At 41.3% G+C, this 23,372-nt stretch overlaps 3 protein-coding genes across 7 annotated transcripts; 1 reads left to right on the plus strand and 2 right to left on the minus strand.

The window, feature by feature from the left end:
* The first annotated feature begins 241 nt into the window (after window positions 1-241).
* On the plus strand, window positions 242-4,082 carry LOC136411773 (coiled-coil domain-containing protein 102A). Of its 3 annotated transcripts, XM_066394474.1 has the most exons (9): window positions 242-460; window positions 783-901; window positions 952-1,088; window positions 1,142-1,354; window positions 1,407-1,688; window positions 1,742-1,967; window positions 2,574-3,058; window positions 3,342-3,399; window positions 3,703-4,082. In XM_066394474.1, exons 2-9 carry the CDS (start codon window positions 791-793, stop codon window positions 3,709-3,711), a joined length of 1,521 nt encoding a protein of 506 aa, XP_066250571.1. In that variant the 5' UTR covers window positions 242-460; window positions 783-790; the 3' UTR covers window positions 3,712-4,082. The 3 variants fall into 3 exon arrangements, with proteins under 3 accessions (XP_066250571.1, XP_066250569.1, XP_066250570.1); XM_066394472.1 differs by lacking the exon at window positions 3,342-3,399; XM_066394473.1 differs by lacking the exon at window positions 3,342-3,399 and having other exon boundaries at window positions 242-456.
* Window positions 4,083-4,140: 58 nt separating this feature from the next.
* prc (pericardin) lies at window positions 4,141-11,487 on the minus strand. Of its 3 annotated transcripts, XM_066394465.1 has the most exons (33): window positions 11,341-11,487; window positions 10,905-10,958; window positions 10,703-10,849; window positions 10,407-10,656; window positions 10,186-10,354; window positions 10,042-10,121; window positions 9,680-9,778; window positions 9,510-9,629; window positions 9,329-9,457; window positions 9,188-9,271; window positions 9,064-9,135; window positions 8,921-9,004; window positions 8,757-8,858; window positions 8,645-8,704; window positions 8,513-8,596; window positions 8,365-8,460; window positions 8,239-8,313; window positions 8,140-8,181; window positions 8,026-8,088; window positions 7,882-7,968; window positions 7,787-7,831; window positions 7,696-7,740; window positions 7,551-7,643; window positions 7,436-7,465; window positions 6,801-7,379; window positions 6,689-6,730; window positions 6,529-6,630; window positions 6,162-6,467; window positions 6,027-6,110; window positions 5,606-5,923; window positions 5,082-5,560; window positions 4,660-5,035; window positions 4,141-4,607 (listed from the first exon to the last, which is right to left on the minus strand). In XM_066394465.1, the coding sequence occupies exons 1-33, from the start codon at window positions 11,428-11,430 to the stop codon at window positions 4,141-4,143; spliced, it is 4,953 nt and encodes a 1,650-aa protein (XP_066250562.1). In that variant the 5' UTR covers window positions 11,431-11,487. The 3 variants fall into 3 exon arrangements, with proteins under 3 accessions (XP_066250562.1, XP_066250561.1, XP_066250563.1); XM_066394464.1 differs by having other exon boundaries at window positions 8,026-8,181; window positions 8,760-8,858; XM_066394466.1 differs by lacking the exon at window positions 8,645-8,704 and having other exon boundaries at window positions 8,026-8,181; window positions 8,760-8,858.
* Window positions 11,488-12,031: 544 nt separating this feature from the next.
* On the minus strand, window positions 12,032-17,330 carry LOC136411567 (uncharacterized). Its single transcript, XM_066394188.1, has 6 exons — window positions 16,959-17,330; window positions 16,118-16,401; window positions 15,931-16,064; window positions 15,657-15,874; window positions 15,387-15,602; window positions 12,032-15,330 (listed from the first exon to the last, which is right to left on the minus strand). Exons 1-6 carry the CDS (start codon window positions 17,029-17,031, stop codon window positions 15,050-15,052), a joined length of 1,206 nt encoding a protein of 401 aa, XP_066250285.1. The 5' UTR covers window positions 17,032-17,330; the 3' UTR covers window positions 12,032-15,049.
* Between the last annotated feature and the right edge of the window lie 6,042 nt (window positions 17,331-23,372).

Raw genomic sequence — 23,372 nt, forward strand, 5'->3', positions numbered from 1 at the left:
GGACTGAGTTCAGTAACTCTGTTCTAGAACTATATTTTTTTCATGTCTTACTTTAAATTAGCATTAGATCATTTAAGCATATGATCATGCTTCAAATAATAACCAAAGCTTTCAAATTAGCATACAAATTTTCATGAAATTAATTCGTCGGAGCAACTGAAGTGATCAGTGAGAGTGATTTTCAGTTCGAATTGTGTGTTTCAGGAACAGTGCCCTGTACTCCTGACAACTGCAACTGACACTTGCGGCCATATTTGTTTACATGTTTTTCAGATATTCATTAATGAAATGTTGTCTTTGATTAATTGGTGGTTTGTTTATTAAATTTGTAAAGTTTCAAACAAATTATGAGGCACTTTAAGTGAAATATAAGAAAAAATAGAGTTTGCGGCAGCAGAAGACACTTCACGATTATTTGGGGCACAGTGGCGCAGTGGCGAGCAGCAAGTTAATACAGTTAGTAGAAGCCCCATTTTGACCCTCTTTATTTTTGGCTTTTTATTTAAAATTAATAGTAAAAAACGCTTTAGTCAAGGAGGCGAAGGAATGAAATATGAGGGACTTTCTCGTCTCAATGAATGATAATTTTTCCCTTCCCTAAGCCTCCTTCACCCCTTGTTAGATTGCCCCAGTGTAGATTTGACTTCTCTGGTTCAAAAATATCTGTTCAAAATTGGCTAGGAAACTTGTTTTACACATCTCCTGAACCAAATGGAATTTTATAGTGTATTCAGAGTGGAGTTTTGGTATTTTTAAATTCAAGCAGAAACTCTCGTTTTAAGTCCTCAACATGGCACAGAGCATCTCAGGTGGCACTGCTCCAAGAAAAACTGCCAGAGAGCATGATTCTGGCTCCATGCCTTCACGAATAGGTGATGTTTCTGAGTGGGAAGCCAATGAGGTAAATTGACATTACAAACCCAAAAAAAAGGACTAAATTTGGTTTTAAAGGCTTTGCGTCAACGAGAACTTGAGGAGGCCAAAGGGCGAGCTGCGCAAATGGAGAAAACCATGCGGTGGTGGTCAGATTGTACTGCCAACTGGAGGGAAAAGTGGTCTAAAGTGCGCAATGAGAGAAATAAATCAAGGTGAGCTTGTTTTTTTCTTACGTAAAGGTGGGTGTTTTAAAAGTGCTTGACAGGGAGGAATGCAAGCAATTGAGGACAAAATTGGAGTCTTCTCTGAAGGAAGTTTCAATTTACAAAAGGCATAAAGATGACTTGGAACTTCAAAATGACCAGCTAAAGAGAGAGATTGAGAAGATACATCTCCTGCTTCTAAAGCATGCAGGTCAGTTTGATAGCCAGATTTTTGAGGCCTTAGGCGAAGACCCACTGAAGGACTTTGCATTCAGGTAAACATTACTTTCTTAAAAGAATAAATTAGTTAGTGGGTAAGTTTCATAGCAATGGGTCTCCAGGAAGAGACAATGGATGCAAGGATCTAGTCTCTCCATTAAGAGATTTATTAGTATCTGAACGAGAGCGTCAAAATGGCGTTTCTTCTAGCCAAAGCAATCCTGAATGTGATAGCACTGCTCCTTTAGATTTGGAACACAAAAAAGACTTCATTGGGAGCCCAAAAGGGGCAGTGTCTAAGAAGTTTGCTACTGTGGATGCTGAGCAGAAAACGTCGCTGCTTCAATTGAAGTTAGAGGAAGCTAACAAGACTATCAGTATAGAACGAGAGTGAGTTTTTTTTTTGTTGACAGTTTGGCGAATTTGTGGTTGATTAAATATAGGGAAAAAGAGGCTTTACATAAGCTTCTAGACCGAATTACTAGTGAGCTGCATGAAGAGAGAGAAAAGTGCGATGAATTGAGAGAGGCAAAGCAGGAAGCATTGCGACAACTGCTCTCGCTTCAAGATGACCATGAAAAGGAAATTCAAGTTATAAAGTCGGATTTGTTGGAAGAAGCAAGCAGCCGCGAAGGGATGGACAAAAAAATGAACGATCTTAGAGCAGAGGTAATTGTTTTCTTCACTTTTTTTCCTGTGTACCTTTTTAGAACGTTTTGATTTGATGGAACTTTACTATCAATACATAAGTGATTATAGATATTTTTGTTGTGTTAGTTGTATATATAGATAGTTGCTTGTAAAACCGTTCTTCTCTGTTATTGAATATATCATTTTGGACGTTTTTCCCATTTGGTTCTTCGTATCGTTTAAAATAACAGATATTGTCTTCTGAACTGTTTCTGGACTGTATGGTGGATATATTTGATTTCATATCAAAGATTAGATAATTTCACATAATGTTTCTTTATTAAATATTAGTTTAGGCAGCTATGATTTTGCTGAAAGATTGGCTTTTTTCCAGTTCTCAATCTGTTTCTGTTTCTCTATTGCTGTCTAACTGATGAAAGACTTTTTTCTACCTCATTCCACTGTGCGGTGCAATTTCCTATTGTTGATGGATGTTAAGGAGAGCGGGACGGCATTATTCTCATTCTCATTATTGAATGGCTTACATTTCAAAACAGCTTGTCTTGCGATTTTATTATTATCATTATTATTTTTGTTAATATTGTTATCATCAATAAAATAAATTAATAATAATGATTCCCAAAGTTGGAGCGTTTGCAAGCAGAAAACGCCTCGGAATGGGGCAAACGTGAACGCCTGGAAACCGACAAATTGGCCCTGGAACGCGACAATAAAAAATTGCGAAACGAGCTAAGAGACATGCAAGAGAGACTCGAGAGAAAAGGCAACAGAACATTGAATGGTTCAGACATGGAAATTCGGCATTTGCAGCAGGAAATAAGTGATAAAAACCAGGAAATTTCCGAGCTGAAGCACTCCTCAGGCAAACTGAAGAAAATGCTGCAGGACAAGATGACGGAGCTGGCGCATGCGGCTCGCAGGGCCGAGCAGTACGAGGCTGAAGTGAAGAAACTTAGAACACGAGTAGAGGATTTAAAGAAGGAGTTGGCGACTGCCGAGGATGAGTTGGACAATGCGCAGAATCAGTCGAGAAAGTTGCAGAGGGCTAACGACGAGCTGCAAGAGCAGGTAGACAACTTCCAAGTGCAGTTGCAACATTTGCATACCAGGTTAGTGGTAACTTATTGGTTATTTAGGGATGCGTGGTGTTAGTAGCTCTATCTGGTGTTAAGGAAGGCGATTGATGGTTTTATTTAATCATTAATTAACACTACATTTATTGTTACTTATATTCATGAAACCAAATGAAAACTCAATAATTTTAGAGATAATCCTGAAAGCTTTAGGCTGGTTAAAGTCACCTTATTCTTCATTCTAACCATAACATTCCTAACATTGATTACAACTGTGGGTCTAATTTCGCCTTTCTTTCTCTCGCTTTCTGCTGCTTAGTATGGAGAAGGAGGACGCGGGCGAGGAAATGGCAATTTTCGAGGAAATGAATGACTGCGTAAGTACTGTCTTACTTTCTGTGGTCTATGTACAGGGCGCTCCGAATTGGCTTCAAATACGTGAACCTCAGGAATAAGTTGCAAAGCAAATTTGGCGATTTTCATATGTATTTATCTCCCATGTCAGAATCCAGTTTGAAACACCCTGTACAGTCCTCTTGGTCAGGAGTTCATCACTAACTTCTTCTCATTAACTTCCTTCATTTCCCATTTGAAATTCCCATAAATCTTCCCATGAACCTTACAACTGTTGTCCTCTGCCGAAAACCCCTTCTGAGGCCTATGTTGTGTACCTGTTCTAGATTACGTAGTCACAATTCGTCCAATTTGCTCGCCCATCGAGGGACGATTCTCACTAAATCCAGCAGCGATGTCGAAGATGATATGAGTGAGTTCTTTTAGCCATTATTTTGAGTTAAAGTAAACGTGTGGTGGGCCACCGTAACGACCAAAGATCTGTGCTTCTATGGCCTCGAGAGGAAATCTTAAATTATTCGTAAATCTCTTTATTATTGCGCGTATAATGAAGATTCATATTTATTTAAACCTTTAACGTATTTTCTTATATTAAACGACTTGGATAAGTCTAATCGTAGCAGGAAAGTAGAGGTGTGAGTGGCCGCGAGAGAATTTATCTGTAGAATAACTATATTATTCGATTAAAATGAATTTTTTGTATTAATTTGTTTAATCATTTCTTCAAACACTCTTCATTAAATAACTAATTCCTAAAAAATTCCTCAACACGTCACGGGACTCCCATCGGAATTCATCTTCCTCACAGGAAAACACGTCTTCTTCCCATTCGTGTAAACACAGGAATTGGTAAACATCCCGCAGGAGCTGCTTTGAGTGTAATAAACATTCGGAGTTCTTCTCCCCGTCCCCAAATTCTCTGAACCCGTCTCTGACTTGCTTATAGACACAAAATTGGGCAGTATTGTGCCGCTCTTCACTCTATACCCCACTGGGTGATAGATGGGCTGGTAGGAGTAACCAGTGCCATAGTGGCCATCTTTGTAGGTGGTTTTAGTGACCACCCCATAGATGGGGCTACTGGGCTTGCTGTAGTATATCTTGCCACTCCCGGGAGACAAAGTGACACTTTGGGCTTGTGCGTGCTGGCCAATTGCGTAGGTGTTGGGGCCGTTGGAGATTGATGTAACCCGGCCGCGGAATCCTGCGGGAATTTTATATCCTGTTGAACCTAAAAACCGGTTATTAATTTTTTATTAATGCAACCATGATTTTTGCCTGACCAGGAATTATTTGTCCCGGCTGCAATACCATTCCGTCCACCGGGGCATTGCCTTTGCTTTGATGCACTGTAGCATCCAAATCTTCCAGTGGGTCCAAAAGAATATGTTGCTTTTGGTAGTCAGAGCTTTGACTCACTACTTTCTTTTGAGGCTCCTCAGTATTGACGGCAAGCGGAGGCTCTAAGTTTCTCTGTAAGAGTTTTCCAGATGCCACTATTGGCTCTGGAGCCTCCTCGGAAATGTCTTCATCCTCACCATAGTCTTCATCCACATACTCGGGATCTTCAGAAGTTTCAGTTTCATTCAAAGAACTCACCACCACCGGGTCCTCTTGGGATTTGGGGTCCACTTTGTGCACCTGCATTTCGAAGAGTTTCTACAAAATACATAAGATTAAGAGAATAGATTAAATCAATACTTACATTTCTGTCTTGAATGATTCTTTCTGTGGTGGTTTCCGCAGAATTTCGAGCTTCAGGAAGTGGATCTGCTCTTTTAGCGGGTGCCGCCACTGCCGCCTGTTGGCTTTGTGACTGCCCGGTGAAGTTTACTTTATTAGCAGTGAAGTTGAGAGGTTTAAAGTACCCAGTAGGTTCGGTCAAATTCCTTATGGCTGTTGATCCTGATCCAGCTTGAGCAGCGCCTTGATACCTAATTCCGTATCTGAATTTGCCCTGAATCTGCGTCTGAGTCATCCCTGTATTAGTCCCACTTTGCGCAGCAGCAGTTCCTCCCCCATTAAAAGGAGAAGTTTGATTGTCTATCGCCTCATTGTCGTCATAGGGAGTAAATCCTATTTGCGCTTGCGAAGAAGTCGGTCCCGCCCCGTTAGCCTGAGCATCAGCCAATCCACCTTTTTCACTTGCGCGCACTTGCGTCTGAGTTCCTTGCTGATTTCCTGCTATGCACAGTTCTTATTTGATCATGGCATAGATTGTTTACATACCAGAAGTCTGTGCAGAAGACAAAGCGTCTCCTGTACCCGCATCTAAGGTCACTTGAGCTTGTGACTGACCAACTCCTCCGCGACCCTGTGCGCTACTTTGGGCCCCATCTTTTCCTCCAGAGACCTGGGTCAAGGCCCCCCGTTTCCCGTCATCAGAACCGGCTGAGGCACTGAAAGATCCGGTACCTGAGTATGCCCCCGAAACTTGAGATTGCGCGGTTGCTCCTTGGTATTTGCCCTGGGCCTGCGCTTTGGCGATGATAGACTCGTTTCCGGATTGCTGGACAGAGGTGAGAACTTGGGAATCTGAGTCGTCGGCTGTAACTTAAATTTTGTTAGAAGAGGGAGAGGGGGAGGGGTGATAGAGATAGCAACAGATAAAGCTATTTTATGCTGTATGAAGTGAAAAAATTATCCAAACCTCCTGTCGGCACCCATGTCCCATTAATCCATTGCCCACCTGCGGATGACCCATAATTCCATTGTCCAGACTGTCCGGCCCCCCCTAATACAATTTTTAAATTAAAATCATTAAAAAGAATATCACTTGTCGCACCTCCTTGTACATATTGACCTGGTGGTACTTGCCCTCCTGGAACATACCCACCACCAGGTGCCCCTGCTTGACCTCCAGGTACCCCTGCCTGACCTCCAGGTGCCCCTGCCTGACCTCCAGGTGCCCCTGCTTGACCTCCAGGTGCTCCTGCTTGACTTCCCGGGTAATAACCACCTCCCGGATAACTTCCGTATCCTGAAGGGTAACCTCCAGGAGCGGGTTGGTAAACGGGACCATAAGAAGGTGTAGAACCGCCAGTTGTCCATTGATTTCCAGAGAAAGGTCCTGATAAACCTCCAGGAGCTGCTGTACGTATAGAAAATTGGATGTAACGATTATAGTGGGGGAGGGATGTGCGTTAACTAACGTCTAGATGGAACCCATTGTCCTTCACCTTGACCTCCAATGCCTGGTTGGTAACCAGGGCTGTTAGGTACACCAGATCCTCCAGATGACCATTGTCCAGGAGCTGTAAATTGATAATTAAAAATAATTCTTCTGTGTGTGCTGGTAGGGGAGACACTTACCTCCTGAAGGTCCTCCTTGAACAGCTGCTCCGGGTCCTAAACCTGTAGAGAATTGAATACTCTAAGGTCACGTAATTATTGCCCACCATAGTGATAGTGTAATTCAACTAACCTCCTGCTGGAACCCACTGACCGTTAATCCATTGTCCTGGGCCTTGCCCACCTGCCTCGCCTCCAGGCCTAGGTTGACTACTTACTCCTATCGGTCCACCACTTTGACCGACTCCTGGAGGTCCACCACTTTGACCCCCAACTCCAGGCCCAATTCCTTGACCTCCTACTCCTCCAGGTCCACTACCTTGACTTTCTATTCCAGGTCCACCAGCTTGACCTGCTACTCCATGTCGACCACCTTGACCAGTAACGCCTCCAGGTCCACCACCTTGACCGCCCACTCCTCCAGAACCACCACCTTGACCACCCACACCTCCAGGTCCACCACCTTGACTGCCTACTCCTCCAGATCCACTACCTTGACTTCCTACTCCAGGTCCACTACCTTGACCGATAACTCCTCCAAGTCCACCACCTTGACCCCCCACTCCTCCAGATCCACTATCTTGACTTCCTACTCCAGATCTACCTCCTTGATCTTGGCCAACTAGCCCAGGCCCATATTGATATCCCGGACTGTAAGGTGATATTAGGCTAGATCCAGGAACTCCAGGTATCCATTGTCCAGGCCCAGAAACTACAATTTTGAAAGTAAATGCTTAGTATGAGCATTAAACTTAAATACGAACTGACCTCCTGAGGGACCTCCAGTAGGTCCTGAACCTGGAAAATTGGGAATCTAAGGTTACAATTGTATTAGGTACAAAGTGCCTATTACAATATTTGCCAAATATTTTCCTCCACTAACCTCCCGCAGGTACCTGGAGGAATTGGCCGTTTATCCATTGCCCTGTACCTGGTCCAGCTCCTTGACCTACATTCGTTCCTTCAGGGCCTACAGCTTTAATTACAAATGATGAATTAAAGATTAATTGGAAATTTTAGTTTTTTACCTCCTGGAGGGGCCCATTGTCCAGCTCCTTGGCCTCCTAGAGGTCCTAAATCAGATTGTTTTAAGAGGCATAATCCAAGATTTAAACTTACCTGTAGAAGGTACCCATTGACCAGCACCTGGTGATGTTCCAGTACCTGGAAATGTTCTCAAATATAATAGATTCGGATTTTTCAATAATACTTACCAGCTGATCCTGGAGAAACCCATTTATCACCTTCTGTGCCACTTGCTGGTCCCCATGGTCCGGTATGTGAACCTCTCCCACCAGCACCTACATTCCAATTGTATCAGTTATTAATGGTCAGTACTTTTAAATGAGCTCTAAAACCTGCAGCTGGTGCCCATCTTCCATCCACCCATTGTCCATTTCCACCAGGAGATCCATTAGCACCTGGAAATTTAATATTATTTATCAAGTTTCTAAAGCCTAGAGAAAACTTACCACCAGCTCTGGGGGGCACCCATTGACCTCCTCCAGCACCACCTAAAATATTAAAAAATGTCTGCAATATAGCCTGTCATTTAAACATTATCTATTAACCTCCTGCTGGTGTCCATTTTCCGTCCACCAATTGACCATCTACACCACCTCCAGTTGACCACTGCCCTGGACTTCCTAAAAATAAATTAAATCAGAACCAGATTAAAATTTTTTCTGAGGACAAACCTCCTGCAGGTGCCCATTGATCTTGTACTGCAGGCACTAAAGTACCTCCAGAGGGCACCCATCTTCCATCAACCCATTGCCCTCGACCAGAAGTACCTGAAATTTACGTTACTCATTGTACCGTTAAATTATCAGAAAGTATGTGTACCTCCAGTGGTACTTGAAGGTACTCTTCTCCCATCTGCCCATTGAGCTGTCCGTGGTCCTCCAGTTGATAATTCCCATTGGGTTCCTTGAATGGGATAAATCATACAAAAGTTTTATCTTAAAAAAAAAATACCTCCTGCACCAGAGGGAACCCACTGCCCGTTAATATATTGACTTCCGCTAGTACCAATACCTGTGAACAGTAATTATAGGTCTAATTGTACGAACCTGATTTAGTATTTTACCACCTTGTTGAGTTGCCCTTTCCGGGTAAGTTGTACCGCCCGGAGGGCCCTGAACCCCCGAGGTGGTACCGCCAGCAGTACCTTGTCCTTTTCTTGAATAGCCTAATAAATGTGTGTTTTTTTTTTTAATTTAGTGCTTAGTATAATTTACACAGTACCGTCACCTCCTTCTCCAGTTACGTCTGTTTCGTAGGTTCCTTCGAAGGTACCATAAAACTTTCCAGATTGTCTCGCCTGGCCTCCACTTCCTTCCTCCATAAAACTCAAACTGAAGTCTCGATCGTTTAAAATAAGTTTGCATTTTTACCTCCTTCCCATGAGTTACCTCCTCCTTCTCCAGGTTGACCTCCTGGCTTTCTGTAATTCGGTCCAACGACACCTTAAAGCAGGATTTAATTTTTGTTGTACTTCCTTTTGCTATTGGAGTTTACCTGATGGTTCAGACCCCCAAGGTTTTTGTGAAGAGCTTGATTGTTGTAGTCCTGAATAGTTCGGGCCTCCAGGCCTGTTCTGGTCTTAAATTCAAAAGATGTTTTTGGTGATTTTTTTAGTTGTTTGAGGGTCTAAGTTACCCCAATTAGATCCAATGTGTTCCCCAGGTTGGCTTCCACTTCCAGAAGGAGTTGCTGATTGACCTCCAGGCCCTAAAGTGCCTTCGTCACCCGGTCGTCTGGGCCCAGTGGGGTAGGTTCTACTAGGACCTACAAAATTCGTACATTTTTATAGGGAGTTACATTTAACGGAGTGAAGTACTCCAAGTATTAATGTCTTCTCCAGGTTGCTTTCCACCTCCTGTTAATTCCGAAGGTTGTTGTCCTCCAGGTCCTGGATAATTTCCATCTCCAGGGCCAGTGGGATAGGTACCACCTTCTCCTTAAAAAAGTACAGTTTAAGGTGAATTTTCGTATCTTGTCTCACCTAACCTGCACGTCTAGGACCTCCTGCTACTTGTGAGGATGGTTGTGCTCCAGGTCTTGGATAACCCTCTTCACCTAGGTGTCCAGGGTATCCTCCACTTTCTCCTTAAATATGATTTTTTGCAAAGTTACTGAATTAAAAAAAAAGCGAAATCAATGGTAAAACATTTTGAAGCGCTGAGGAACCGCGGGAGTTCGGACCACATACACCCCTGATTTATGTTCAATTAAATTGATTTTTTTCTTCTCAAGTAGATTACTTTGAACCAAACAAATTCGCGGTAAAATTATCCCCCACACTATTTTTTATAAACTTAGAAAATTACTAAATGATATAGCAACATATCGACAAATTATCTTGAACTGACCAGGCCTTCCAAAATTCCCGCCTTGTGTCCCTCCAGTTCTTCCTGGATAATTTCCATCTCCAGGTGCTTCTCCTGGATATCTAAGCGAAGTAAAAGTTACCCCTAGAGAAGTTTCACTGACGGTAGTTACGCAGATTCCCATACCTGTGGCCAGGCCTGATGGAACCTGCAGGGTATCCAGGTCCAGTTAACTTAGCTGGGCCGCGCCCATATCCAAAAAGCAGAGCTTGATCTTGATATCCAGGCCCGAAACACTGACTGCAATCAATCGGAGAGCTTTGACTTTGCGCCTGGCCAATTCCGTTGGTTCCCGCTGCAATTCTGCCTTAGATTAAAGCCTCATTTGCGCTACCCTATATACGCACTGACAACCGCCTTCGTGCCTTCATGGCTGCTTTCAGCCTCAGCCTTGCCGGGCTGCGCCCCATTGAAACCGAAATTAAGGTACTGCGACTGCGTCTGCCCCCGTATTTTCCCCACAAAGTAGTGGCGTTCGTCCCTTTTTCTGCGCACCAAGGGGAGGTCGTTTTGGCTATCAGGCTGGGGAATCTGGATGAGATAGGTGGGGAATCCCCGGCAAAAATCTGATATCCGCGTACCGGCCAATCTCCAAATCTAGGAAAGTTAATTTATTATTTGAAGAGGGTGAATTGAGGCGCACCTCGCGCTTAGAGAGCTGGCTGGTGGTGGGCAGAAGCTTCAGACTGCTGCCGTAGTTCGCTAATCTTTGGCTAATAATACTTTCATCGTTAGTGAGAATTTCCAGCAGGCATTTCGAGTCTATGAGATCCTTGAACGCCACTACCCTCTGGAATTCATTGAAAGTTTCGCGGTGCTGTGGGGCTAAATCCGGCGATACTTACGGTCTGGTAGTCATAGAGAGTGCGAGGTTTGGCGCCATTTTTTGGTATTGAATTCTGTAAGCGATTTTTAGGCATGAGGAGATTAGCAGTGAAAAAACTCTTGAATGGTAGCAAACAACGTTATGATCTAAGACAGGGTTCACTGGGATTTGACATGTCCTAGATAGATTATAATATGTTTTTATAAATAGACCGTTACAAAATTTAACAAATTTGATAATAAGTCACATATTCTACGCATTCATGCGTGATTTTAATATTAACGCAAAATTAACTCAATTTCCAAGGCAACAGTTTACGTTATGTGCGCTAATTAATTATTTAAATGCGGATTATCTTAACTAACGATAATTGTTTACGCTTTCTTCGAACTCATGTAACGCCTTGGCGCCATTTCACAACTCTCATTAGAGAGTTATCACCTCATCTCTCTCACCTGCTGAGTCTCTACGATGGTCTGCGCTCTCGAATCACTGAAATTCCACACCACCAGGAGAGCACCACAAAATACTTTGAGCAGCTCCATGACATATTTGGAGCGAAGTGTGTTAAACAACACTAGTAGTAAAGTAATTCCTGTTTGGTGCTGACCCCTGAATATCTTCGCTCACTTGGGTTGGATGAGATAAAAGAGCGTTTTACCAGGGAATTTCGACAAGTAATTTAGAGCTCATTGTAGCCTTAGCGGAGGTTTTGCGGGGGGCGGCGGCGAGGAGGCAGGAAGAGCTTGAGGGGCAGCTTTAGGGCCGCCCCGAGCGACGAGGGCTTTGAGGCGAGAGCAGGCTTTCGGGACGTCCAGCAGCCCTTGTAGGCGCAGTGTGTAATAACAGCGATATCAAAGGAGGGTGATGCGTTGGTTCGGTCAAGTGCCCAAAAATATGTCACCCAGATTCTTGGAGATAGTTTTGCATTTTTATAGCTGAGATGAGGGGACGTGAACCGTGATTTTTTTTTGCAATCAGTGGCAAAATATTTGGAGTCCTCAGCCATAGACATTAAAAGATAAAAAATTGCTTCAGAATCGTTTTTGTGCCATTTAAGATAGATAGTGAGGTCAAGCAGTATGTTCTATTACGCTCTTTAAGCTTGATTAAAGCGTCACAAATAATCGCAAATAAAAGGCCCTATTTCCCAAAAGAGAAGGTTTATTTTTGTCGTATAAAAGTACATAAAATTGTAGTTACTACGTAATGTGGGCAGTTACAATAACTCATCAACCATCCATATAAGTACTCAAAGGAATGCTAAATAATCTGTGCGTTTAACTTTTTAAATAAAACCATTAGGAATATGCGTTATAATACAACAAATAAACTAATGAGAATATAAATAATAATACTACGGAATGACTAAATATTATATGCACATTATACAAAAATGTGATATTGATATTTACATGTGAGGGCTATTGCACGATCCAGCCGAAGATACGAAATTTACACAGACGTTAGAATAGTGACTAGCAAGGCGCTATATCATTAGCCGACATAACGGAACGAAAATGATAAAAACTAAATAACAAACCGAGACAAAACTTAAAAAATAGTGACTAAGAAGGTTCCACTGCGACCATTTCGCATTGCGCCCAAAGGCCTGCCGCAAATGGCGCTTTCAGACTAGCTATACTCCCATGTTATTGTACAAAAATGGCTTAAAAGAAAAAAACAAGACAAACTATAATAATAAAAGAAGAACGGGAAGATAATTACAGGGAAATTTAGAACTATGGGATCGCACCTGTAAGGATTATCCAGTGCAACAATAGAAGACATTTGAATATAAGAACCCATGTCTGGATGTAATGTCCCAATGCCGCAGTAATTCGTGCAATCAAGTCTTACTCTGGTTCCACTCGCGTTTCATAAATCAGAGACATTATATGTCTCCACAGAAAGAAATCTAAAGACATTAGATCGGGTGACTTAGGGGGCCACAAAACTTCCCCACCGTAATTCCCCATATAGACCTATTACTTTGCGAACTTTTTAAAATTTTCAAATTAACGTGTAAATGTGCCAAATTTCAAACAATCAAGAATTTCTGTTATCAGTTTTGTCTAAGACAAAACATTTAGCAAAAAGCACCCACCAGATGCATTCAAATCCAAGAATGACATTTTAAACAATTACAATAGTGCTATTTTGTTCAAATGCATTAAAATAAAACGTAATGAAACTTAATAAAACACATTTTTACATATAACTTTCTTAAAGCATCATAAGACCGTAGCGCCTTAAACAGACATTTCTGGACATGGATTTTTATACTTAAACGCCTTCTATTGTTGCACTAGATAATCCCTAGAAGTTTGATCCCATAGTTCTGAATCACCCTAATTTTAAGGCCAACAAGTCAATGTCCTGATAACTTTATCTGGAAGTTCGGAATTACTTCATTATTTATAGAAGAAAAGATTTTATACGTTTTTAAGAAGTTTATAGAAGTAGAGTATATATATATATGTATATATTGACTTTACTGTATTGGACCTTAAGCTATCGGCTAATAGCACTTCTGCTTATAGATAATCATATACCTAAGTACGGTCTATGTTCTCGCTGATACAATATAAATAAATTTTAAGTACTAGCTGCCATGAGGACTTTTAATCGATTTAATATATACAAAATTCCTTAAATTTAGCACCATATCGGGGCTCGCCATACACCTATTTAAACGATAAATGGTACCATAAGAAGCTTGCTGTACACACTCCTTAAATCCCTTATAATATAAATGGCATCGAAGAATTCAAGTTATAAATACGAAGAGGCGCTGTGCTCTAAATTGCATTAAGTGTGGTCAGTTTCCCTCAAGAGTCAATTAATGTAGAAGTATTTGGGGTTTTATAGCATAAAACACCTTCCTCCTACACAAATAAGATGAAATTATTACTAAATAGCCCAAAAGCCAAAAATCTCGTCATAATCTCCATTGTTTACCTCTATAAATATCGACAACGCATCCCTAGTTGTTCACCCATCCCTGTTACGTTTCCAAAGCTATGTCGCGTGGGCGTCAAAAGATCAAGCCGCAGCATTATTTGTGTCACATGGTCTTTATGTGCAGTTCATCGAGTGAGTCACGTGATCCATGTCGTCATGGCCACGACACGTATGAATTACAGATTCTGCGCTTCTGACTTGGCCATTCGCGCAAAAAAACTTACAAAATGATATCGGGAATGAAAGTTCGCGCGAAATTTCTTGGGATATTCAGTGTTTTTCGGTATTTTCGGGACAGTTTTCGCGGAGAACTACGAAATTTCGAGTTTCCAAGAGTTTGGTGCTATAAACAAAGAGTAATTTCCCCCCCGTAGCCGCGGTTTTTGTCCGAACTTGAAGTTTGTGGTAACCCTGAGTACATGCGTCCACCATAATGGAAGTAGTGATGCTGGTACGATGTTGGGTAAGTAATATTAATAATTATTTTGATATGTTATCGAGATTCATAAAGCTTTACCTAAGAATTAGTTGAACGTGAATACATCAAAATCCTGGTAACTTTACCAAGAGAATGACGTCCATGTAAATGGTGAAATAAAGACCATGGAATCTATGTTCCAGGTAAAGTTGCCAGCGACCCGAGGCCCTTTATAGGCACTAACTCAATAAGCGTTTAGACTCTGAGATAACAGTAACCTGAGGTTACTAGTAGCTGAGGTTAATTAACCTAATAATAGGATAAATGACCCTCGTAAAAACTGTTAAATATGAACGAAAGAGCACATTACCTCTTAATAAACTATAATATTTTAACACTGAAATCTATTGAAACATCCCTAGGCGGAAATCAGTATAGTACTTTGTATACATAAATACCAGTTTACGCAGCAGCTACATTTTGACGAGGAATATTATATAAAGGGTAAAAAATAGCTAACTATGGGTGGTAAAAACAAGCCTGACTGCAGAAAAAATATCACCGTGTAGATTTTAGCAATGAGAATTAGACTACTATTACACGAAACTACCGCGTCTTCCACCAACGGTTTATACAGTAGTGGAGTAGGAGACACCAACGCCACGTACACTAAAATACCATATTGATTTGCCCCTCGAAACATCCTTTATCATAATAAAAAATGGCCCCCAAGAAGGAATTTTTGAAAATTTCAATATACTCACTGCTAGAACTAACTAGATCTACACCTTGATGGCCATTCGAGAGTACCCGTTATCACCATTATCGCTCCTTTTGAATGTGGCGGCACTCTTGGAAAAATCCACTGGCTGCTCTTGAGCCAGCATATGATTGAAGACTGCAGCATTGAGTACCATCGAGGGGTGTTTTATGGTGCTGTAGAGGATCCGTTCGGGGTTGGGAGAGATTACCGTGGATCTGTAGAGCATTGGGGTTCGAATGACTGAGTCGGCTAATCTGGTGGCTGCCACTATCACTGGAGTTGGAGAGGGCAGAGATTTTTCTATAAAAATGTCGTTCGTTTTAATGGTTTTGGTTTTATTTTAAGTGAAATCAAACCTTTATCAGGAGTATTTTCCCTCGATGACTGTCTGTTATTCATTCTCATGCAGGAAGACTCCTCATGCTTGTAAAGATAAGATTTAAGGGCAAAAGCCTTACCGCATCTCCCGCATACGTGCGGCTTTGTATTGGAATGAGTTTGGATGTGGGCCCTCAAGTTCGACTTGTCTGCGAAAGCCTTCGAGCATATGGTGCATCTAAAGGGCTTTTCTCCTGGAGTACAAAAATCATTAGGCAAAAATTTATGTTATATTCGAGGTGATTTACCAGTGTGAGTGCGAATGTGCCCTTGGAGCAGCCACGGCCTGGAGAAGCATTTTCCGCAGTACTGGCACTTGCAGCCCTGGTTGTGAGTGCGGACATGCATAGAGTAGGCGGGCATGCTCACGTAGAGCTTGTCGCAATGGGGGCATCGCCTCGCCTTTTTGTCTGCAGGACTGCGGTGTGTCTGTCTGTGCCGAGCCAAGTTACTAGAAGTGCTGTACCTGTCATATAGATAAAAAAAAACTGTCATACAGTTCAGAATTGACTTAAGACTTACCTCTTGCCACATTCTTGGCATTCATGCTCATTGTTCTCGGAGGAGGTGCTAGAAATTTCACTGGTGCTGCTGCTCGGCAATATCACTGGCTGCGCTTTGGAGAGGTTGAAGAGGGTTTGGTTCAATTGCTCAGTCTAGAGAATTATCATTTTTGTAGTGGCGGAAAAATTTCACTTCGTTTGTCTACCTTTAGTAAGTGGGGTCTAGGAGTCCTGGAACTCTTATCGAATAGCTTGTGAGTGTAAGTAATAAAGTGTTTCTCCCTTTCGCGGTCTCTCTCATCTTTATTTTGTGTGTCCAACTCGTGATTGCTTTCAAAATGCAGCGGGTTTCTGCCCTTCAGAATTTGTCCTGTGGCCACAGCGACCTCGGCCAGTTTAGTCAAGTTGTAGAGCTCGTCCGGCAAGTCGTTGCTGCTGTCCGACATTTGTGTGTCTTCCGCAGTGCTCACCGAGTGCTCCGGGCTGAGTCCTGTTTCGAATGTGAGTCAACACACGGCTACTTGTTGGCGTTTTGGCAAATTGTCCAGTCCAACAAGTAGCTTCGTCCTCAATTTTGAGTTTATAAATAAAGCGCGACTATTTTTAGGTGTAGGCTTTGATGGTTTACACCCGAATTGGTCCAAATGTGTACGACCAAGTGGTCGTTTACACGTTGAAAGAAATTTATAGGCTGTTGGCAATCGGCCAAGAGCCACACATTCCCAATTATCCACTATGATTCTTGGATATTTTTCACGTTCGAAACGCAATTCGACCGTCATAACTTAGTTTTATATCTAATTTTAAAGCGGTCATTTTCCAGGTTGCTTTAAGTAAACCGAGAATGTGTCTTGACCACATGTTCTTTGACTGGAAAAATTCCTCTGATGGGTGGTTGAGAAGGAATGGGTAAAATGACCATAAATTATATGGCGCCTCTCCAGACTCTTTATGTGCGAAGAGAAATGTTTATTTAACAAAACGCCTTTAGATGCACCATTGTTTTGAAACTGCACTTGTGTTTATGGTACTGAAAAAACCACTTACCATCTTCATAGGCTCCTTCGGGATCCTCCTGCGTTTTATACCTTCGATGGCTCATCAAGAAAGCTCGCGGCATAATCGCACTCCCGAACAATTTTTCCACAATTAGTAGAACTACTTAGCAAGCTCTTTTTTCCTCGAATCTGATGACAATGACAGGATGTCCCAAAAATAAAACTGGTGTTGGTGGAATGATTATTATTCGCCCATGGAAAACAGAATAATGTTTATGCCTCGGTTTTCGCTCGGGTGGTGTGCTCGCAGAATGCTTGTTACGTAGGAAAAATCAAAAACCGACTGGAAGGTCTTAAGTCAGTATGCTTAGCTATATTTACTTTTCGGGAACGTGCCAAGTTTTCAGGTGGTAGGGAGATGGGAACGCTGAAACGCTGAAGTTTAGTCTGGGAGCGCATGGTGCTTCCAGAATACTATTTTATTTTTGAGGTTTATCTGTATCATAGAAGCTGAGAATAAACTATTTAGTCTCATTTTTGTGTACTAATCGTGTTTTCCGTCTTTATTGTTTTAGTTGCTGGTGTGTTATATGACTTATGAGTGTTGATGTTAGGATATAAGTACCTTCATCTAAGGACCTTCTGAATAGGCGTCAACTATGCTTGGAGGAGTTGTTGTTTTTTCTTTGAGTTGACCTTCACAGGTTGCACCCTGTAGAAAATCTTGAGTTCATTTTGCCATTTTTTAATTTGCAGCAATTTTCCAAACGTGACGTGTTTTGATTTTACTTCCCCAATATTGCGGTAAATGTCCAATACGCTTCTGGTTTCAATCCCCTCAGCTCCCTTAATCGTGAGGGTCCATTTCATTTTTCGGTTTTCAGGAATATTCTGAACATGATGTTCTATTTTTTTGTCTTTGTGGGGTATTTCCGTTTTTCGCAGAGATATTTAGATTGACTTATAATGATCTAACTATTGAAAAAATATATCAAGAATGTAAACATTTTCTCTCCCCTTCTCTATATTTTCTTGACTTCTTGTAAAATTTTGGTTCATTTTGCCCCTGACTAAATAGTACTCTGCAAGTACGGAGTTCACAGATGTAACCCTCTCATGGGGATTCGTTCACTCATTTGGCCCCCACGCATTATGGGAGTTTTAGCAGTTAAGACTTTAACGATAGTATCAAAAATTGCAAGTCTAGATATTACTGAAATAAGTTAAAAAATTAAACAAGGTCCTCTACAATGATAATAACAATGTATAGAGGATATTCTCAAGATGATTATTAAGCTGGGAAAAATTGGTCCACGTATGTCCAAAATTTGACACTTTTTCAATTTATGGCACTTAGAAAGTAAGTTAAATTACAAATTTGCCCATGTCAGATTGCATAAAGTAGATACTTTGAATGCAAAACAAATAAAAGATTAGGAATCTGAAAGTTGATTGAGGTTTAAATTATTAATGAGTCAGAAAAACTTGACCACGCTCACGAGCCAAATACGCATGGTTGCCGTGCATGCGCACATGGAGATTTGCCGGATTTATTATTTTTCCATAATTTGTCTGTTATTTCGAATTGAAGTTGGTGTCCTTTTCTTTACTTTATTCTAGGATAATTGACTATATGCAAATACTCTTCTGTATCTGCACTTATGCTCGCAACTGGATGATTCGGACTTTCCCAACTGATCATCTCATTTTCTGCAACTTTTTAAACTTTTTGCGGCCATGGCCAAATTCTCTATTTTTCGCCCGAAAGAACCCTGAACGCCGACAAAATTCACTTCCACCTGTTATTTTCGAAAACGAAACCGATATATTTAGCCTACAAGCGCACTATGAAAAATGTCTGGCGAATTTATCTGCGCTGATTTGAGGAGGTGCCAAAATCCCGAAATTTTCAACAGGTCTTTGTTGACGATCAAAGTTCGATGCATTACAATGCACTGACGCATCGAATAATACGCCTCTGTCCAGTGGTGGAGTCGATGGGAAGTGGTGTCGGAAAAAACGAATGGAAAATCCACGGTAATGAGTCAGTGGCCGCATCGCCGGAAAGATGGGAAAAAGTGGTTTATATGGCTTGATGCCAAGTTTTTCCAGACGAACGTGGCGTCTTAGCGCATACCACGGCCGGATTTAGAACTACTTTTGGTCCAGGCGTCGGCGTCTCTCGTCAGAGGCGGAGCCCACATGTCTCCTCCAATAATAACTCTTTATCATCAATATTATTTTCCTCAATCTTTTCCTCCTCGGAGTGACTACTCAAGCATCTTACCAAAAAAAAAAGGAAGATTTGTGTTGTTTGGAGGTACTCAGGAAATGATGGAATGGAGCTTTTTTCTCTGATTGTTGAGCCACTGACTTGTGTATAAATACACAGATCCATTCTCCGAAGACCGATTTTAAATCGGATTTTAAGTCGGAACAAAGAAATCAACGACGGGATGTAAAGAAATTCATGTTCAATGTTATGGATGGTCCGAAAATAGATCCCGGGCCACTTGCCTCTTTCTTTGGACCGCAAGGAAAGGTGATTTGTGCCGCGTTTAAAAGCGCCATATCTAGCCGGATGTATAGGTGGAATATCCAAAATAGAAATTTCCTTTAGCTCGATTTTTGTAAACAGTGCTGCCATGGCACGATTCGCTTCTCCACAGAGTTGACGAAGATATTTTTAACTCGAAAAAAAAACTAGTTTTAGGTCAGTTTTAATCACATCGACCTTAGCTCGTATTTTTTCGTCGCCCTGTCACAGGTGCGACCTTTGTCTAACAAATATCTCCCATTTCAAACCCCAACCTGCGAAATTGTTCCAAAAAAATATGTGAATCAGTGGCATGGGGTATGCCACATGTGTTGTGAGAAATATATGAATATCATAACACAAGTGCGACACAAAAAACGGAGCGCCTCCGGGTAGGCCTCCTCGGCATGTGGCCAGAAATGGGAGTCCGATTGCGGGACTTTAGTACTTAATAGGGTGCAAAAAGGGCACATGTTGGGCCGAGGGTGGTGCCCCAGCGTACGCCAGAACTTCCGGAATGTTGATAGTTGCTTTGCAAACATGGGATGAATCGCGGAGAAACCTCCGATGTCTAATTAAGATCGGAAAGTATATTATTCCGGAAGCTGTGGTCTAATGGGATTATATGCTCTTATGATCATATTTATAAGAATTTAAGAAATATTCCACGGATAATTGGTGAGATTTTTGAAGATCTCAGTCACAGAAAAGAAGAAATCAGAGTTTCTTTTGTGGAAAAGTTCAAAATGAATAATTTTAACCTCTTTGTTTGCTTGAGGTTTGGGGGTTTTGTTGAAGTTCTCTTCGATTGGCCTTCAATTTAATAGTTTTTTCGGGCTTCCAGAACATTTTTAGACATGTCCATGGACTTTCCTGAGCCATCTCTATCCAGGAGAATTTTCTGATAGGGTTGGTCTAGTTCACAAAAACCTCTACATTGACGAAATGTTCGGTTGTGTTATGAATTGTCTTGCGAAGATTTTGTGCGTATTTTCTGAAAAATGTCCCGCAAAATTTGAGGTATCTTATGACGAAGATGTTCTACTACTTTTTTCTCTAAAAGTTCAATTTATTCGATATTGGTTTTCCTTCCTGTAAAAAATGTGACCTGGCATCCTGACATTTTACATCAGGATTATTTGGGGCGAGCTGCATAAGATAAACAAGTCTGAGTTATATCCGGAAATCCCATGGTCTGGTAATGCTGTCTGGCAGTCGACCCTGGGGTTAGGGGTGATTATTGGCAAGGTGTGCTAAATTCCAGGTGGCTTTCGGTAGTAGAGAAGCAATGTTTTAATACCGACTTTGGGTTTGGAATCATTATCAGAAGCGCGCATTCTGGCGATTCAATTTATTCACATTTCACGGAGCTGGCACACGCCTGAACTATGTCAAGTATTTCCGGATTCGATGAGTGTATATTCTTTTCAATTTCGCGCCTCAACTAAACGTGCTTTGACAAAGCAGTTTTTGTCACAGTCATGTGGCCGGCATATGTGCCTTCAAAAATGCAGTATTGAGCGGTAAAAATTACGATTAAGTCGCGTGTCAGCAAACCTCTGCAACTTGTCTGGATTTTAACACCTGAAATCCGGTGATGAAAATAGACTGTATATGCTTGGGGCAGATATATATATATACGAGGTAATTCTGGAAATTCTGAAACCACTTTTATCCCTTGCTCGAGATAAATTTACGCCTTGGCCGCAAATAGCGGAAACATGAGACTTGTCCATTGTCGCCTGGCAAGGAGTTGGAAATCCACATTTCACCTTGAAACATGAGAAAGATTTTTCGGGTCCCCTCGTATCTTGCTGAATAAAGTGTGCGCGTTTTTTCATACAAACTGAAATTAAAAATGTATCCTGTACATGCTACGGTAAACGGAAGTTGCCTGGATTATGGCGCAACAGAGATACACGTGTTTTTGGAGAGGTGCTTAACCCTTTTTCCAGTGTTTTTGTGAAGCGACGTGGGCAGGACATTTTGTTGGTAAAACTGCTGCAAAACGCCGGAGGATTTCCCCTGCGATAAGGGCCAGATTCAGAAATAAATCGAAGAGGGTTTGGGCCTATTTTAAGAAACGCATGGTGTTTTGTCTGCAACTGCTGCACGTGGGTAAGCTGAGGCACGTGTCCACGTCCCCATCCTGCTGCAGTGGTGAATGTATATTGTACTGTACAAGGATCCGTCAAGTTTTCGGGCAAAATTGCGGCCCACCTTGAATAATATAAGTGTGACTTTGCCTCGTAACTTAAAGCGTAGCCCGAAAATAATTCCATAATTGGCAATAAACTTCGGAAAGCACAGGGTGCAGGGCATACGTAACTTATTTTCGAAAATCCAGGTGAGGAACGTCTTGTCGCCATCGGTGGTATAGTGTTTCTTGCACAATTAAGACCTCTTTTTCCTAAAAAAAAGTGGTAATAATAATCGTTAATTGCGTACGAGGCAGCAGCGAGTTTAAGAGGAAATCGAAAACAAACAAAAGTTAGGTAACTTCCGTTTCAGTCGCACCATCTGACTGCAGCACTCGGTTGCCGAGTTAATAAAATAAACACCACTTTAATGGATACCAGAAATTGGTTTTTAGCTTATTATTGGGCCTATTTTGGATTTACTTGACTCGACACGCAATAAAAAAGTACATGGAAAAGCAATTCTATTGTCACGCTTAAGACCAGTGCGCAGAAGAATCTGGATATTTGTCTAATAATTTCGTGTCCAACCCAAAGCTGAGCAAAATTTGTAATGCGCCGGATTGATCAAGGAGACTCATTTAATGGTATTAACCCCAATGTAGCAAAATTAGAAATTGAAATGCCTTTATAACTATCAGAGATGTGGAAAACTGAAGAAAAACAGCTATTAACAGGACTGCAGAAGAGGGATCGTCTACTTTGGGCTAAAATTAAAAAGATTGGACCTATCATGATTGGTCGGTTGGTTATTTTCAGCGATGAGACTAAGTTTGATGCCTGCGTTGGGGATTTAAGAACGCGTATGAAACAATCAAAAAACGAGATCTTTAATGAACATTGTTTAAAATAAATCCTCAAATTTCTGAAAGGTGTGCAGGAAATGACTCCGAACGTTTGGAACTCGTAGATGATACAATTGGTTTGGAAAAATAAAAAATATATATATTAGGAAACAATTTGTTATCAAGCCTACAACTATTCAACATAAACGGAAATGATTCCTTTATTCTTCAAGACGGTGCGACAGTCCATACGACGAAGTGTTGAGCAATGGTTAATAACAGAATTTACGTATTCTGTCATGGCCCTCTAATAACCCAGACTTGAATATCATTGAACACTGTTGACATCACATAAAAAGGTATCTAAAAGATCATCCACGTCCAGAAGTATGACAGACTTGCGTGCGAAAATTCGAAAAGGCATGAAATTGTGTAGGAATATTTGGAAAGCTTTGTCGAATCAGTGACTAACATAATGACCATGGGATGACATTCCTTAATCTTAATCTTATACATTAAATGCCTCAGTTGTTCAGAACCGACCAGAGAATCTTCGTCGTGCAGGTCTGACCTGGAGATCAATCTGGAACCAAAAAGTCCAGAAAGAATTATTTATGTACCTAGTTGATATTTCCTGAAATTTAAGGGAAAATTGAAAATGAAAACAACCGTACGATGCATATAAAAATATATCTATAATGCACTTAAAAATATATAAAAAACATAAAGCTATATAGAACGATTCAGGGATAGCCACAAAGAGTGTTATAGTCCATTGGATATCCCAACTTTAAACTCAACATTGAGTTTAACCTTAGGCAGAGCCACTAAATCTAACATAGGTAGACTGCAAACAGGTCTAAATTTTACAAATAACATACAAAAGTCTCCATTGAACCCCTCTCACTTCACCCTTATCACTAATTTTTCCAATTCGAGTCAAA

The sequence above is a fragment of the Euwallacea similis genome, chromosome 10 (assembly GCF_039881205.1).
Source record: "Euwallacea similis isolate ESF13 chromosome 10, ESF131.1, whole genome shotgun sequence".
NCBI lineage: Eukaryota > Metazoa > Arthropoda > Insecta > Coleoptera > Curculionidae > Euwallacea > Euwallacea similis.

Bases quoted from the DNA above. Each gene is read 5' to 3' on its own strand.
- LOC136411773 (XM_066394472.1), top strand. From the start codon at position 791: ATGGCACAGAGCATCTCAGGTGGCACTGCTCCAAGAAAAACTGCCAGA. The intron at 902-951 runs GTAAATTGACAT...TTGGTTTTAAAG, and splicing joins CTGAGTGGGAAGCCAATGAG to GCTTTGCGTCAACGAGAACT. The intron at 1,089-1,141 runs GTGAGCTTGTTT...AGTGCTTGACAG, and splicing joins AATGAGAGAAATAAATCAAG to GGAGGAATGCAAGCAATTGA.
- prc (XM_066394464.1), bottom strand. From the start codon at position 11,430: ATGGAGCTGCTCAAAGTATTTTGTGGTGCTCTCCTGGTGGTGTGGAAT. The intron at 9,779-10,041 runs GTCAGTTCAAGA...ATCATATTTAAG, and splicing joins CGGGAATTTTGGAAGGCCTG to GAGAAAGTGGAGGATACCCT. The intron at 4,608-4,659 runs GTCAGGCAAAAA...ACCGGTTTTTAG, and splicing joins GCCGGGACAAATAATTCCTG to GTTCAACAGGATATAAAATT.
- LOC136411567 (XM_066394188.1), bottom strand. From the start codon at position 17,031: ATGCCGCGAGCTTTCTTGATGAGCCATCGAAGGTATAAAACGCAGGAG. The intron at 16,402-16,958 runs GTAAGTGGTTTT...CATTCGAAACAG, and splicing joins CGAAGGAGCCTATGAAGATG to GACTCAGCCCGGAGCACTCG. The intron at 16,065-16,117 runs GTAGACAAACGA...ATAATTCTCTAG, and splicing joins CTAGACCCCACTTACTAAAG to ACTGAGCAATTGAACCAAAC.